Genomic DNA, 17,734 nt, shown 5'->3' with positions numbered 1-17,734 from the left:
GATTCTTTCAACATGAAACTTGAAATGCTTGATTATCATGACAACAAACAGTTGCTAGGCAAAGGAATTTATCATGAAAGCAATATGTTAAACAGTTAGTCCCCATTGATACTTATTAATCATGAAAAGGTACAATTGTAAGACAGTTGTTTCCCTGCACCCATACAAGCTTGGACCTTTTTGTGACTTTCTTTCCATGGACGTAATCATAAATAGAAGTTTAAGGTAACAAAGTTTTTTTTATGCCTTTGTACGTACTTAATTATTTTATACATAAGTTAGTACAGCAATAGGCACAGCATTTAGCTAATAATTTTTGCCCAATCATCAAGCTATATTGTATCACAAGAGGGTATCCACCAATCAGTATTTACCATTATTCTTTACTTGGCATGCGTGATTGCCTTGGCCATTTCTATTTAATTTAGGGAAAACCACCTCCTCTAACACACCTATCCCTATATTTTGGTACATTGTGAAGGTTAATATATAACTATAGTTGTAAGAAAATAAAATGTTGTACTTTGTTAAAAAAAGTCAGTGTAACTGTGATATTTAGGTTGGTTTCTGATATCAAGGTTCTGTAATCTGGTCCTCTGATGTTAAGATTTCTCCAGAAATCTGGTTCTTTGATGTTCAGGTTCTTCCAGTAATCTGGTTCTTTGATGTTCAGGTTCTTCTAGTAATCTGGTTCTTTGATGTTCAGGTTTCTCCAGTATTCTGGTTCTCTGATGTTAAAGTTTAATCAGTAATCTGGTTTTTTTGATGTTCAGGTTTCTCCAGTAATCTGGTTTCTGAATTTTTCAGATTTCTGCAGTAATCTGGTTCTCTGATGTTCAGTTTTCTCTAGTAATCTGGTTTTCTGATGTTCAGGTTTCTCCAGTAATCTGGTTTTCTGATGTTCAGATTTCTCCAGTTATCTGGTCCTTTGATGTTTTGGTTTGTCCAGTAATCTGGTCCTTTGATGTTCAGGTTTCTCCAGTAATCTGGTCCTTTGATGTTCAGGTTTCTTCAGTAATCTGGTCATTTGTGTTCAGGTTTCTCCAGTAATCTGGTCCTTTGTGTTCAGGTTTCGTCAGTAATCTGGTTTTTTAATGTTCAGGTTTCCTCAGTAATCTGGTCCTTAAAATGTGTTCAGGTTTCTCCAGTAATCTGGTTCTTTGATGTTCAGGTTTGTCAAATATTTAGGTTATCTGAAATTTAGGTTTCTCCAATATTTAAATTTTTCTGAAAATCAGATGCCTCTCAAATTGTTTTCTCTGATATTGAGGTTTGATATTCAGGTATCTTTGACATTCAAAATATGTTATATATGAAAAAAGAATTCTTCTGTTTTTTTCGCCACAAAGTAGCTTTAAAGTTGCATGTTCAACCTATTTTTGCTTGACAATGTTTAACAATGTAAATCTTACCTTTTTCTTCTATTCGTAAAATGTTACTGATTTATCTTTTGAAAACTTTTGACAAAGATTATCTTTCGTTTTGTAGCTTTGAAACAACAAATGAATTTGCATGACAGTAAATTCAACATTTTTTTAACATGTTTGTACAGGTATTTATATGATAAATAAGGAAGTTAAATTTTACCCTGATTTGTTTGATTATTTAGATAAAATTTTGACTATGTAATATCTTTGTCAGTGTCACATCAATGGGCACATCCTTTGAACACTGTGCAGTCAATATTTGAGCCGCACCATGACAAAACCAACATAGTGTGTTAGTGAACAGCATTGATCGAGACCAGCCTGCGCATCCTCGCAGTCTGATCAGGATCCATGCTGTTCGCTTACAATCCCTATAACAAGTAGAGAAACTGATAGTGAAAAGCATAGATCCTGATCAGACTGCACAGATTCGCAGGCTTGTCTGGATCCATGCTGGTAGCAAACGCACTATGTTGGTTTTGTCATGACACGGCTCATTTTGATTTTTTTCCTTAAGATGATGAATGGTTTTTCATTTCAACTGGACAGCAATGTGATATTTAGTCTGTGATTTTTTTTCAAGTTTGAATTTTTATATTCTATTCTAAATATTTGAAGGCGATAAGGTTGTATGGATGATAAATATTTGTATATCTGTGCAATACTAAGGTCTTCATGCAAAGGCATTTTGAACGAATCCTATCATCTAGAGCAACCAGAAATTGCCGGCAGCTCCATAACAACATAATTTGTATATGGTGGATAATTCTGGCCTATTACTTTTAAAATATTGTTAAAGCCAGGTTGTCAGCATCCGTGTATAACTCCAACATATGTGACTTTAACTTAAATTCCTTTCTGTTAGGACATCATGAGAAAAACAGATGAGCACAGTCGTTCATGATTGTTTGTTTTGTTTTATTGGGTTTTATGTCACACCAACACAGTATAGGTCATATGGCGATGTTCCAGCTTTACTGGTGGAGTGCACTTCCATGCATTATTTCAGGCACAAACGGGTTCCTGAGTAGAACCATGACGTTCCGTAAGCTAGCTGGATAGCTTCCTCACATGAAAGAATTCAAAGTCCCTGTAGGGATTCGAACCCACAGCGGTAAGGGGCAGGTGGTTTGAAAGAGGTTCATGAACTAAAGCATTAAAAATGGTATAAAAAAGCAGCATTCTTTCAACCGCAACATTCTTGATTTCCCAAAGATTAAAAAAAAAAAAAAAAAAAATCTTGGTACCTACCCTACCTTAATTTTTTGAGCCTGTTCTCCTAAACACAGATTTTTTTTTTAAACCCCCGCACAACAAAGTTGTAAGGGGGGTATACTGGAATCAGCTTGTCCGTCCGGCTGTCCGGCCAAATGGCGTCCGTCGCTTTTTAGCTCACCTGTCACAAAGTGACAGGGTGAGCTTTTGTGATCGCTTTTCGTCCGTCCGTAAAATTTTACTTTAAATGACATCTCCTCATAAACCACTAAGCCAATTTCATCCAAACTTCACAGGAATGTTCCTTTGGTGGTCACACCTTTAAAAATTGTTCAAAGATTTCAATTCCATGCAGAACTCTGGTTGCCATGGCAACTGAAAGAAAAAACTTTAAAAGTCTTCTTTTAAAAAACCCTAAGAGCTAGAGCTTAGATATTTGGCATGAAACATCTTCTAGTGAGTGTCTACCAAGTTTATACAAATAAAATCCCTGGGGTCAAAATTGGCCCCGCCCCAGGGGGTCATTGATTTTTCCTATATGCATATAGTAAAAACTTAAAAAATCTTCTTTTAAAGAACCCAAAGAGCTAGAGATAAGATATTTAGCATGAAACATCTTCTAATGAGTGTCTACCAAGTTTGTTCAAATAAAAGCCCTGGGGTCAAAATTGGCCCCACCCAGGGGGTCATTGATTTTCCCTATATGCATTTAGTAAAAACTTAAAAAATCTTCTTTTAAAGAACCCATGGAGCTAGAGCTAAGATATTTAGCATGAAACATCTTCTAATGAGTGTCTACCAAGTTTGTTCAAATAAAAGCCCTTGGGTCAAAATTGGCCCCACCCAGGGGTCATTGATTTTCCTTATATGTGTATAGCAAAAACTTAAAAAATCTTCTTTGAAAAAACCCAAATAGCTAGAGTTTATATATTAAGCATGAAACATACATGTTCTAGTGAGTGTCTACCAAGTTTGTTCAAATAAAAGCCCTTGGGTCAAAATTAGCCCTCCCTGGGGGGTCATTGATTTTCCTTATATATGTATAGCATAAACTTAAAAATCTTCTTTGAAAAAACCCAAATAGCTAGAGTTTAGATATTAAGCATGAAACATCCTCTAGTGAGTGTCTGCAAAGTTTGTTCAAATAAGAGCCCTGGGGTCAAAACTGGCCACGCCCCAGGGGTGTCATTGTTTTTAACTATATGTGTATAGTAAAAACTTAAATAATCTTCTTTTAAAAAATCCAATGAGCTAGAGCTTAGATGTTTAGCATGAAACATCTTCTTATGGGTGTCTACCAAGTTTGTTCAAATAAAAGCCCTCAGGTGAAAATTGGCCCTGCCGGGGGGGGGGAGGCAGATCATTTTTTTTTTTTATTATGTGTGTGTAGTAAAAACTTAACATCGTGAAACATCTTCTAATGAGTGTCTTCCAAGTTTGTTCAAATAAAAGCCCTGGGGTTTAAACTGGCCCCGCTCCTGGGGCCTATATACAGGTGAGCGACCTCAGGGCCATCATGGCCCTCTTGTTTAGAGGTACAGTTATGTTACCATACAGAATGTATTAAAAATTTGTTGTCCTCAAACATCTACACCTTACATGTTTTGCATGTGACATGATGTTGTGTTTTCACTCAAAAAAGTTATATTATTATAAATTGTTTAGTCAAAATTAATCCTGCTCCAGTGGTCATTTATTCTGCATTTATTCTACATAGTCTCATAGGAACACACTTGCATCATACATATTTTTAACAAAGCCTTTCCAAAATATTAGGGCAAAATATTTCAATTTATATTGATAATGTGAATAATGAAATGATGGGTTAGATGAGTGATCTAGGGCCACTAATTAGTGGCCCTATTTTTTATTATGAAGAAAAAAAGCTAAAAGAATCAGTGTTGTGAAAGTATATTACTAGAGGGGCAAGTTAAAGTTGAGCTGAACTTGCCGAAAGAGCTGGACTTGCCTTTCAGCTAATTCTTTTAAAAAATAATTTCCAACACTGTAAAGCCTTTGTTTCTGGTGAGCGACTCAGGGCCATCATGGCCCCCTTGTTTTTAAGTTAATGTCTTTCATTTTATAATAGTTATACCAAGGGAGGTCCTCTTCCTTTGGTAAGGGGTCATTTGGGTCAAGGTCACCAATGTCAAAAATAGATTTTTTACACTTTAACAGGTGTATTAACCTTATTCTATTGACAGGTGTCTTGTATATTTTGTAGGAACATAAAATTGAGGTATTCTTATTTTGATGTAGGTAGGGGTCAGTTGGGTCAAGGTCACCAGTGCTAAAAATAGATTTTTACACTTTTGCTCATACAACTTACATGATATTCTTCCATTTGATGGAGTTAGGGGTCAGTTGGGTCAAGGTCACCAGTGCTAAAAATAGATTTTTAACCAGGACTGGTTATTAGATTGAGGTATGTCGGCGGGCGGGCGGACACAATTTCTTCTGTGCGCAACTCCTCCTACATTTCTCAATGGATTTTGATGAAACTTTCACAGAAGCTTTGTCATCAAGTGCCCTTATGCATATTGTCAGGGTTTTATGATTGGATAATATTTGACCTAATTATGGCCCTTTGTTTTTTTTTCCTTATATAGAATATATAGTCAACAATTTCTTCTGTGCGCAACTCCTCCTACATTTCTCAACGGATTTTGACCAAACTTTCACAGAAGCTTTGTAATTAAGTGTCTTTGCACATATTGTCAAGGTTTTGTGATTGGATAATATTTGACCTAATTATGGCCCTTTGTTTTTTTTCCTTATACAGAATATAAAGTGAACAATTCTTTTGTGCAAAACACCTACATTTCTCAACGTATTTTGACCAAACTTTTACAGAAGCTTTGTTATCAAGTGCCCTGGCGCATATTGTCGGAGTTTTGTGATTGGATAATATTTGGCCCTTTGTTTTTTTCCTTATACAGAATATATAATGAACAATTCCTTCTATGCTCAACTGCTACATTTCTCAACGGATTTTGTTCTAACTTTCACAAAAGCTTTGTCATCAAGTACCCTGGCACATAGTGTTGGGGTTTTGTGGTTGGATAATTTTTGACCTAATTATGGCCTTTTGTTTTTTTCCCATATACAGAATATATAGTGAACACTTCTTCTGTGTGCAATCCCTCCTACATTATTCATGATTTACATTGCACATAGTTACATTGTTTGTTGCTTGTATTTTTATTTCAACTTCAACATATTTATCTATAATGGTGATAATTGAAAACCTGGTTTCATGGCATTCCCATGTTTCTTGTTTACACTTTTGCCCATACAGCCTTTATTTATTGACAGATTTATTTCATATTTGGTAGGAAAATAACTTGCATGATATTCTTCCTTTTGATAGAGGTAGGGGTCAGTTGGTCAAGATCAAGGGTGCCAATTACAGATTTCTACACATGATTGGTTTTCTTCCATACAAATTAGCTACTTCACTCTATAAAGTTAAATTATTGACAACAGTGAGCGCGGGGGCATTTGTGTTTATCAGACACAGGTTCTTGTTTAAAAAATTTTTTAAAAAGACTGCTCCACTCTTTTTAAAAAAATGAATGTAACCGATACATTCCGAATGATATTTATAGAAGTTTTAGTGTGTCTTGCAGATTATTGATTATTTTTGCATAGTAAAATATAAAATTGAACACAATAATGTCAAAATGTAAAGTTATTTTGACTTTTACCTGTGCACTCACCATTTACTCTTTGATAGGCATAATATACTTTTCCAGATGAGCGAAAATATTTCAATAAATGAAACTTGTGAAAAATGTACTAAGATTTTAAGGAAAAGTAGACAGATTCAAGATTCAAGTAATAATTTACATGTTATGGGCGATTAATAGTGATTTTTTTCATTATGTGTAACTATATTTATACTGCCTTATTAACCCAGTAAGGGCATATTTTTCATATTTTGACCTCTTTTTGTAATTAACGTGGGTTGTAAGTGTCATTGATAATGTGTAAATTGCTTTCTTTAATTTACTATACAATATTATATATTTAATTTCATTTTGAAAATTTTCATGAAAATAAGCATTAATCTGGAGGCATGCTGTTTTAATGATTCGAAATACATATCTTTAAATGTCTTCTAGATGATGGTAGTTCTGACAGACAAACTTCTGAAGACTCAGATCGTAGAGTGCTCGTCTGTTGCTAACTGGCTCTTCTCAGCCGACATGGCACCAGATTTCACCAGGTTTGTGTTTCAATGCTAGTTATTTTACCACTTTGCCTTTATGAAACATCTATTAACATCTGTAAGCATCTTTCTGTCACAGATTTTATCCTTTGGCAAGGCAAAATTGTTTTGTTAAAATTACTTCAGACATTAGGTCATTTGTTTCTCATTGCTGATTTTCTCATTGCTGATTCAAAAAAATGGGGTACATACTAGGTCACTTATGGAAAAGTTTGTAATTACTGGTTAGTTATTCGGGATAAATTACTGGTTATTTTTCCAGGATTAATTACTGGTTAGTAATCAAGGATTAATTACTGGTTAGTCATTCAGGATTAATTACTGGTTAGTTATCCATGATTAATTACTGGCTAGTTATCCAGGATTAATTACTGGTTAGTTATCCAGGATTAATTACTGGTTTGTCATTCAGGATTAATTACTGGTTAGTTATCCAGGATTAATTACTGGCTAGTTATCCAGGATTAATTACTGGTTAGTTATCCAGGATTAATTACTGGCTAGTTATCCAGGATTAATTACTGGTTTGTCATTCAGGATTAATTACTGGTTAGTTATCCAGGATTTAGTAATGGTTAGTTATCCAAGATTAATGACTGAGTAGTTATCCAGCATAGCCAGTTTGGTGGACTGACTGCCAAGATATGACCAAAAATGTGTTAAAATCAGTGCAAAAACCAGACAAACAAAACTTATTGCAACTAATACTCTGTTTAATTTCAATACACCATTGTTCTGTTACAGGAACTATGTATCTCTATACACTATTGTTGTGTTACAGGAACTATGTATCTCTATACACTATTGTTCTGTTACAGGAACTATGTATCTCTATACACTATTGTTGTGTTACAGGAACTATGTATCTCTATACACTATTGTTCTGTTACAGGAACTATGTTTGGGAGATAATGCACTCGACAATCAACAAGATGAGTAAACATGTTGAAAAACTTCAGAAAGAGGCTGAGGACGCCAGAGATTTGTTAGACGCTGCGAAGAAAAAAGTTTGTCTTTTACACAGTCTTGTCATGATATTGATAGTGTTTTCATTGTGTTGTAGAAAATGAATAGTTTATTGTATTGTGTTATTAGCTCCGCTTTTCTAAGTTCTTTTATGTACCCCATTATTCAAACATTTCAAAAGGTATCAACATGAAACTAAGCATAATTGCTTATCATGACAAGATACAGTCATAAAACAAGGGGTATCATTCTGAAAACTGTATTGTTGGAGTTATGCCCCTTTTTAACTTAGAATTTTTGTTAGATTTGGTTTTTTATAGTCAGTGGCCTTTACAGGCAGGCGTTTACAGAGCATGTGGTGCTCTTGTTAATGAATAAAAATCCATGAAATACATGAAAATATACGTTACAATTTTTAATGGTCGTAACTAATTATGATAACTTGTATATTTCAAGATGGCGGATGGTTTAGATTACGAGGAGGACGATGAGATACCCACGGAGGAAATGGTGGAGCGCATGGAAGAAAGACTTGAACTTGTCCAGAATCAACAGAAACGATTGTTTCTCATCATATTCCAGGTATTATTACATGTAGCTCGGATGTTTACAATATATCCAGCTAGCTTACGGAACGTCGGTGGTTCTACTCAGGTGCCTGTTCATGCCTGAAATAATGCACAGAAGGGCACCTGAGGTCTTCCTCCACCAGTAAAGCTGGAACTTCGCCATATGACCTTTAATGTGTTGGTGTGACGTAGAATCCAATTTAACAAACAATTTCAGTGTAGAGGCGGTGATTGTACTCAACCAGGCTACAGCTTCGGTGTTACACTTCGGTTCTATTTTTGCTTGCAGTTTGTTATCTCAAAAACTACTGAAGGAAATTTGTTGAAATTTCACATGCTTTTTTGAGGCCCTAATAGGGGGTTACAATGCAAGGCCCAGAACTTGGATTTTGACAGAATTATGGCCCCTTTGAACTCTTGTTTTACTATCAAGCACTGAGGATAGTAAATATGATTAGGTTGAAACTTCACACCCTTATTTGAAAGCATAATATGGGGTAACTATCTGAGGTCCAGAGCTCTAACTTGGATTTTAACAGAATTATGGCCCTTTTGAATTCTTTTTATTTATTTTTTTTACTTTATCCAAGCTCTTGTTTAACTATCAAGCCCTGAGAATAGTCAAGCACAATGTCAAAATATAGTATTACTAGCATGATATGTTAATTTATTGGTATACTTTTATGTAAATGTTACCACTTGCCCCTTATTGCTGTGGGTTCGAATCCCGACAGGGACTTTGGATTCTTTCATGTGAGGAAGCTATCCAGCTAGCTTATGGAGTGTCTGTGGTTCTACTTAGGTGCCTGTTCGTGCCTGAAATAATGCATAGAAGGGTACTTAAGGTCTTCCTCCACAAGTAAAGCTGGAATGTCGCCATATGACATATAATGTGTCGCTGTGACGTAAAACCCAATTAAACAAATAAACAATTATGTAACTGTTACAGCGTAGTTGCTAGGCATAATTAAATCTAATGTGTCCTTTAATCTGTTTTCAGAGGTTTATTATAATATTGACGGACCATTTAGCACGCTGTGAGAGTGAAGGTATAGATTATCAGACGCCCTGGTATAAGTGGGTCATTGAAAGACTTCAGGAAGTGTTCCTTCTAGTAAGTGCTCAATTCTTGTGTTGTTTTATTTCTTAAAAAGGAAATTTTTATGCCAACATCGATTGATAGATCAGTGACATTGTTTTTGGCCAGTTTGTTTGTCTCTCTGTTGACAATTTTTAACTTTGACCTTGACATTTTCAGTCTGTGAGCTAGCGCCTATATTAGATTTTGACACAGCACACTACTCAGGTACCCGTTCGTGCCTGAAATAATGCACGGAAGGGCACCTGAGGTCTTCCTCCACCAGTAAAGCTGGAACGTCGCGATATGACCTATACTGTGTCGATGTGACGTAAAACCCAAAACAAAACAAAAAAAAAGACAGCACACCTTAAGTGCTAAATGACCTTGACCTATAAAGTGAGATCTCCAAATTCTGGAAGTAAAATCTACAGGGGTCTGGGCACCACACTAACATCATCTTGCTGAAATAGATTGTGTTTCAATCTCATGATTGATCATGTCTCAATCACAGTCAAGAAAATACAATCACTGAAAAGGTTGCTAGTTGTTGATATTAGGATTTTTTGCATGTTGAATTTGTAAACTTTTTGTAATCAAATTCTTTAGCGTAAAAAAGTAAAACCTGTTTATTTTTTTTCTATTTACAGCACCACAGTTTGGTGTTTAAGTATATAAACACCTTGGAGAGTTTGTTATTCACCAGTGACATTGACATTCATATCCTGGAGGTGTTTCAACAGTTCTGTGCCCTTAGATCTTGAGTTGAATAAATGTTGCAGTGCCAATTTATATATTACAATGACCAGTCCATTAAACCACTTCAATATTACAGTAACCAGTCCAATATTAGTAATCAGTCCAATAAACCACTTTAATATTACAGTGACCAGTCCAATATTACAGTGATCAGTTCAATATTACAGTAACCAGTCCAATATTAGTAATCAGTCCAATAAACCACTTTAATATTACAGTGACCAGTCCAATATTACAGTGATCAGTTCAATATTACAGTAACCAGTCCAATATTAGTGATCAGTCCAATAAACCACTTCAATATTACAGTTACCATTTACATATTACTAACTAATTAAATTTTTCTGGGAGACAATGATCTTGGCACGGTATCTTCACTGTTGCTCCACAAATATTCTGAACAAACTGTTGTGTTTTCCAATGAAATTACTGTAACAAATATAAAAAGAATTTAACACTCGAGAAAAAAAAAACAGTGTTAGTTGGTCATATTATTGAAGAAAATGGGGTCACTTGTTATTTTTCTGCAACATTCATTTGTGCGGATGAAATTTATGTTATGTAAGCTCCCTGAAAAGCGGGAACTTTTTGTGCAGACTTGGATGAAACATGTATTCTATCAAGTTTGTACCAAACAAATTCAGATACATTGACATATAAATCCAAATACAAAAGGAATGTTAAAATCTCATGCCAATTGGTTCACATTTCTATATATAGAATTTCACTTAAGTGTGATAACAACCTTAATTACATGATACAGGATCTTTAAGTTAAAGAAAACAATCCTTGCACTTCCTCATCTTTGTGAAATTGTGGGTTATTTCAAACATTAGCCTTCTTTTATTTTATAGCAAACTTAAACTGCATTTGTTCTATAATGGGACAAACAACTGGAAATTAGCACTTCTGCAACTTTTTGTCCAATTTGGCTCATGTGCCATTTTGTTATGTTGGTCATTGTGAAAGAAAATATTTTTGCCCATAGTAAACTGTGTAAAATAATAGAAATGTGAACCAATTAGCATAAGTTTTTAACATTTCTTTTGTATTTGAATGACATTAACTTGATGCAATATTGCAAATAATTTTTAGGGAACTTGAAATTGTAATACATATGAAATTGTAATTGTATTTCATTTCAATTTGTATTTTAATCCATCAATCTGATTAAAATCAGATTCTAATTGAAGCTATGCATTAAGATCTGATGACCACCAATTGGTTGTCACCTTCTTGTGACTTTTCAAACAGCCAATCATCCGCAAGCTTTCTTAATTTTGAATGTGATGCGGTTTCTAATTTTAGCAGCTGGGTAACCAATAGGGAGAAGGTAATTTTCATGATTTAGAAAAAAATATGGCGTTGTCCATATAGCTGGCTGGTAAACTGGCAAACAATCTAAACCATTAAAAATTGTGTTTATATGTTTCAAATTACTTCAAACATTTTTTTCAAACAAAAATTAACAATATGTTTTACTTCCAAGTACAGTGATATTTTGATACTTTGTCTAATGCCTATCTGTAAAGGATAGTTTGATTGCATGGCTAAAAATATTTTTTTTGGGAAATCCGAATCACAGTGAAGGCGAAACAAATATGGTGGTCATCAGATCTTCATGCAAGAAATAACTTAAGGTGATTTAAAATTTAGTCAAATTGCTAATCTGTGAATTTAAATCTGAAATTTGAATTTTATGACATGTAGTTTTGAATTTTAAATCTGTAATGCATATGAAAATGAGACTGTAAGCACATATAAATTTGATTCTGTAATTCATGTTATATTTAAAGGAGTAAACACTAAATCTCTTAGTGTATGAATGTAAATTTGTAATTCATTTTGTATTGAATCATTTGAATTTGTAATTTCTGTTTTTACTGAATTTGTAATGTAATGGCACTTGATAGTTTGATGGCTTGAATTTTTTCATCATGTCTGTTTTTATTTAAAAAAATTTTAGAACTTTACTTACATATTTTATGAAATTTTCAGAACTTGAATGTCAGGAATAGTATCATTTGTAAATGGTGTGAAACTTTTTTAAGTGATTGAAAACTTTATTTAATCTGTATTTAGAATCATACGATGGACTATGTTATGAAAATTGATCTTTAATATGTATATGTAAATAAAAAACATTAATGTTGTAAGGGGTTATGGCCCTTGAAAGCTAGGGTTTGTTGCTAAACTGGATTTATGTTATTTGTCTATGTGGTTTTTTTATAGGAAGTGATGTCTTTTATTAATTAAAATGATTACAAGAAAGTATAACATTATTAAAGACCCAGTCTGCTCCAGAAATGCTTTTTTATTTAATTTTATTGAATAAAAATGATTACAATAATTACAAGTAAAACAATATTTAAGACCCAGTATGCTTCAGGATTTATTTCATTTTTTTTTCATTTATCACACTTTCTTATTTTTAGTTTCCTGTTATAATTTCCGAAAAAAAGTACTCATTTGCAGAAGAACTTTACCAAATTGAACTTCTTTTGCTTTTTTTAGTGAATTAATTGATTATTTATAATCATTTCATTTTTAATTACTACTTCATTTGATAAGTACCTTATATGTTGTAAAAACATGTTGGCCCTTTCTATAGAAGAAACTCATTTCTGAGGCATGATGTGCCTTTAATGTTATGTTTTATGTTGTATAATACTTAAAATGCGTCATATGTATGAATAGGCAGGGTATTATGGGTGTTTTAATGATTTTATGCCCATTGCCCGATATTTCAGCATGTAGGATCTCATTTTAACCTTATTCATATTTACTCTAATACTTCTTAATTAATGAAAATGAATAATGGCAGTGTATAATGTTGTTATATATAAATATTTTACTTTCACTGTTGTATGAAATGAAAGGACCCAAGCAGGTGTTTCGACATTTGCTGGAATTAGTCGAGTACTATGTTCTGGAAATGAAGGAATAAATTTCATAAGAAAAAGTTACAAAGTCTTTCTTTGATTTACTGTAATTTTATTTTTAGCTTGACTGTGTGAAGAGAAGGAAAAGCCATTTTACTCGCCAAAGGGTTTATGGTGACTTGTTGCACTTTGGTTAAGTTTTGCGTGCAAATTGGTATCTCCAAAACTAAGGAAGAAATTGTATGAGAATTCACACACTTATTTGAGAGCATAATGGGAGGTCATATTTCATAAACAACTTATTCAACATGAATTTACTATCAACTTTTATATTATAATAACTATATATCTGTGTTACAAAATATTTAAAGGTTTTAAGCATATATCAAGAACCAAAATTTTATTAGGAGTTGACCTTAAGCACGTTGCTAACGTGTGTAGGAATGAAGTTCGATGTGTTTTAATGAAGATGGAAGCGTCTTCATTGATGAAAAACACAGCGTCTGCGTCATCCAGATGCCCGGCAATCTCCGTCAATTCTTCATGGAAATCAACGTTGTCATCTGTTTTATTAACCAATCTTTGTCTCATATTATCCCTGAAGTAAGAAAATAAAGAGGAAATTGAATGAGTGTAAGTTCATTACTGAATTTATTTAACTCGTTGGAATTTAATGAAATAATATTATGCGATCATAATATTATTTTATTCAACGAGTTCAATAAATTTAGTAATGAACTTTCACGAATTTAATATTCTATTTATCACATAGCCAAAATATAGACCGTTTAAAGTGAAATAGATTCATTTTTCTTTGACGCGCCTATAGTATAACACTAACATTTAGTGCGTCTTTTCACTATGTATAACGCAATTGACATCACATCAAAATATATGCACGGTCGTGCAATACCATTTTTACGGATTCGCAAAATCGGCACGGGTATGTGATAAAATTATTTTGGCAGTCCCAGTTTTCGGTAAAAGATGGATGACTTATTTATGATTAGTGGCTAGAATTTAAAAAAAAAAAAAAAGCAATTATATGCAGTTAGAAATAGAGTGGAACCTCGACAGGGAAACCTCTGACTGTAGAGTAATAATCTATCTACAACAACAGTATATATCAATTGTTCAGAAAGAAAGACTTCACAATAAATTTTTGCTATCTTAACCCATTACTTCATGAGCATTTTGTGAAAAATGGCTGTTTTCATTGAAAAGTCTCCCGTTACAAGTTCAAATTGCTATAATACTATAAAAACTGCTTCAACACTAATCAAACTTGGCACAAATGTTGACTGGACCATTGCCCTTGCAACAACATGCTCAGGCTGAAATTTTCTGTTACCATGGCAACGAGGGGACATCTCAAAATTGCCAAAAATCACTTTTTTGCGTTGATTTTTTCCATCAAAATTGATTTCAAAGTGCTGCAACTTCTCAATGAATTGAGATAGAGTCAAATGCTTTTCAGCGTTGGTTACACGTTACCTTATGATCAATCTGGGGTCATTTACAGCCTCTCACAAGTCCAAAATTTTCTTGGCGATGAGGGGGACTCCGCCCCCCTTCAAACCCCCCAAACAGAAGGGGGCACATCCCCCTTCTGGCAACCCCCTGATGTATCTTTTGGTTGGGGGTCCGCGCCGAAAAAGAGGTCACTTTTTTTAACAACATTTCTCAAACAAAAACAAGTTTTTGGGGCCTAAATAAGGCATTTTTTCATCATTTGAGACAATAAAAAGGGGGGGGGGTGAAAAAGGCGTTAAAAGGCGTGTATATGAAGTAATGGGTTAACTGAAAATGATGAAAATACTTGAAATTACCCTAAATCGCGTTTTTTCATGTTTAAACATGGTCTGTCATATAAATTTGAAGAAAAATTGTTGTTTTGTAGATTTTTTTATTTTTTTCATTAACCCATTACTTCATGAGCATTTTGTGAAAAATGGCTGTTTTCATTGAAAAGTCTCCCGTTACAAGTTCAAATTGCTATAATACTATAAAAACTGCTTCAACACTAATCAAACTTGGCACAAATGTTGACTGGACCATTGCCCTTGCAACAACATGCTCAGGCTGAAATTTTCTGTTACCATGGCAACGAGGGGACATCTCAAAATTGCCAAAAATCACTATTTTGCGTTGATTTTTTCCATCAAAATTGATTTCAAAGTGCTGCATCTTTTCAATGAATTGAGATAGAGTCAAATGCTTTTCAGCGTTGGTTACACGTTACCTTATGATCAATCTGGGGTCATTTACAGCCTCTCACAAGTCCAAAATTTTCTTGGCGATGAGGGGGACTCCGCCCCCCTTCAAACCCCCCAAACAGAAGGGGGCACATCCCCCTTCTGGCAACCCCCTGATGTATCTTTTGGTTGGGGGGCCGCGCCGAAAAAGAGGTCACTTTTTTTAACAACATTTCTCAAACAAAAACAAGTGTTTGGAGCCTAAATAAGGCATTTTTTCATCATTTGAGACAATAAAAAGGGGGGGGGGGGGGAAAAAGGCGTTAAAAGGCGTGTATATGAAGTAATGGGTTAAGCATTCAATTTCAGCAAATTTCAAAATTGTGGTCACCCAAAGGATGTCGCTCTGCAAATGTACGTAAAATAAAGATAAAAATGGATTAAAATATTATGCGGAAAAGCATCCGCTTATTCAGTAGGCATATACTCCGGGTTTTTTTCAAAAGTGTTAGATATTGAAACAGTTGTTCTGATAGAATAAAGTGTATCTGAGACATACAGTGAAACCTGTGATAAAATGCCCAGCAAAGGAGAGACCATGCATGATCTTTATGTACAAGTGGTATTTTTTCAGAGTTTACTCTGTTGTGTTTTTGTCAATTAAGGTTTTCCGAAAAATGGTCTTTGTTTACATGGTGGTCTCTATTCAGAAGTGTTTTAATTACATGTTTGACTGTAATAATTTGTCTCATTTATGGAATCAATAAATTATTTAATTACATAAAACAATCCAAAGTTAAGATAACTACTTAGTATCCAGTTCATACATAAACATCCTCGTAGAAGATAGTTCCGTTTTATAATTTTGAATGAATTACGAGGAATGTTCGACTAACCCGCAACAAATCATACTAATTTGAACTATTTTAATTGATTTAGGGGGCAGGGGACATAAAAATGAAAAATTTTGTATTTCAGTGTGACCAGAAACACAATTCCAAATATTTCAAAATCTGTTTCACAGGCAGATAACCAGTTGCACAGCATTATTCAATGATATATGACATACATTGAAGAAAATAATAGTTTGCATGCATTGCTCCTTCAAAAAATGACTGACAGCAATTTATATTTACCCCCACCCAACCAAAATCACACCTAAAATATACCAATATGGGCAATCTTCATGAAGGTGCAGCATACTCCAGAATCCGCCCGATTCCTTTAAAAATATCAGTAACACGCAGTGCAAGCTATAGCATTTTCAGAAATGACAAATAAAGTGTCTGTCATACTTTTAGATTTTTCACAAAATTTATCTGAAATTTCTTACTTGTTTGGCGCCAACTGTCAAAGCTTGATTTTTAACTTTTTCACCTCCATTCGGAGAGTCAGAAATACATACAAAGCTACCAAAATGCTTAGTTTCGGGTAAAAACCCAAAAATATATCTCATATCCTACACACAAACAAGAAAGAATTACAATGACAGAGAAATATCAGAAGTTATCAGTACCTTCAAAACACCATGTCTGAGTTATTAAAAAATTTGACGGGGCCATCATACGAATATGTCCCCTGCCCCCGTGCTACCGGTGTGGCGTGACATTTGTCAGACCCGTGAGAAACGTAAGGTTTTACGTACTGCGCATGCGTAGACAGTTGTCTAAAAGACTTTCTGGTGTAAACCGTGTTTGGTAGAGCAACGGGTGGAGATCATATTGCTGCGTAGTATTTTTATTCAATAAATTTACAATATGAATACAAACACGATTGTTTACCTTTTTACCCAAGATACACTGGCAGCATCTCTGTGAGGCAGGAAATAGTTAGACAAGCATGTGTGCACGAGATCTGTGATCATCACGTGCAGAGGTCCAGTGACTTGAAGTGTGTCTGTTAGTATACATAGATGAGCACGTGGACTGAAATCTGCCTTCCGGTCAGACTGGAACATTAGGTTCTCTAGCTGCTCGTTCATCTTCTCAAAACTGATACATGTATCATGTAATCTGCGGTATGAAGTATATAAATAAACAGATTTTTTTATCTGCATCAGATCTATGACTTGTCACATGGGTAAAAATCGTCAGGATTCGTTCTGAATTCCGGATTGTCAGACATTCAAATTAAAAAGAAAAACCTCTTTCTTATTCGAGTTGTAGGAGGCTATATTAAAAAAAAAAGCAAATAAAAATCGGGCTTTTTCGGCGGTAGGCTATATTTAAAGAAAGTCAAAGATTTCATCAAAAATTTACTTAAATTTGCAAAATAAAAAAAAATGTGAACAGATGATATCCATTTCAACAAGTTTGATGACTGCAATATCATTTGTCATAGACTCTAGCAGACATTGGCGGCAGAAAATTGGTAAAAAATAATGAAATAAATTAATGAATTAAAAGAAAAAAT

The 17,734-nt window shown here is 34.2% G+C and overlaps 2 protein-coding genes across 3 annotated transcripts in view; one reads left to right on the top strand and one right to left on the bottom strand.

The window, feature by feature from the left end:
• Positions 1-13,171, top strand: part of LOC132753882 (nuclear cap-binding protein subunit 1-like) — a gene marked incomplete at its 5' end in the record, with an annotated part of 39,343 nt that extends 26,172 nt beyond the window's left edge. The window contains 5 exon segments of one of the 2 annotated variants that reach the window (XM_060744424.1): positions 6,767-6,870; positions 7,766-7,880; positions 8,296-8,421; positions 9,409-9,522; positions 10,137-13,171. In XM_060744424.1, the coding sequence (XP_060600407.1) occupies positions 6,767-6,870; positions 7,766-7,880; positions 8,296-8,421; positions 9,409-9,522; positions 10,137-10,250 (573 nt within the window). 2 annotated transcript variants of the gene reach the window in all.
• A 238-nt stretch (positions 13,172-13,409) lies between these two features.
• LOC132753884 (uncharacterized) lies at positions 13,410-17,326 on the bottom strand. Its single transcript, XM_060744425.1, has 2 exons — positions 17,104-17,326; positions 13,410-13,725 (listed from the first exon to the last, which is right to left on the bottom strand). Exons 1-2 carry the CDS (start codon positions 17,301-17,303, stop codon positions 13,482-13,484), a joined length of 444 nt encoding a protein of 147 aa, XP_060600408.1. The 5' UTR covers positions 17,304-17,326; the 3' UTR covers positions 13,410-13,481.
• Positions 17,327-17,734: the final 408 nt, after the last annotated feature.

This window comes from Ruditapes philippinarum, unplaced genomic scaffold (assembly GCF_026571515.1).
Source record: "Ruditapes philippinarum isolate M1 unplaced genomic scaffold, ASM2657151v2 ctg6842_1_1_1_1, whole genome shotgun sequence".
Lineage (NCBI taxonomy): Eukaryota > Metazoa > Mollusca > Bivalvia > Venerida > Veneridae > Ruditapes > Ruditapes philippinarum.
This window is presented reverse-complemented; position numbering and strand designations above follow the sequence as displayed.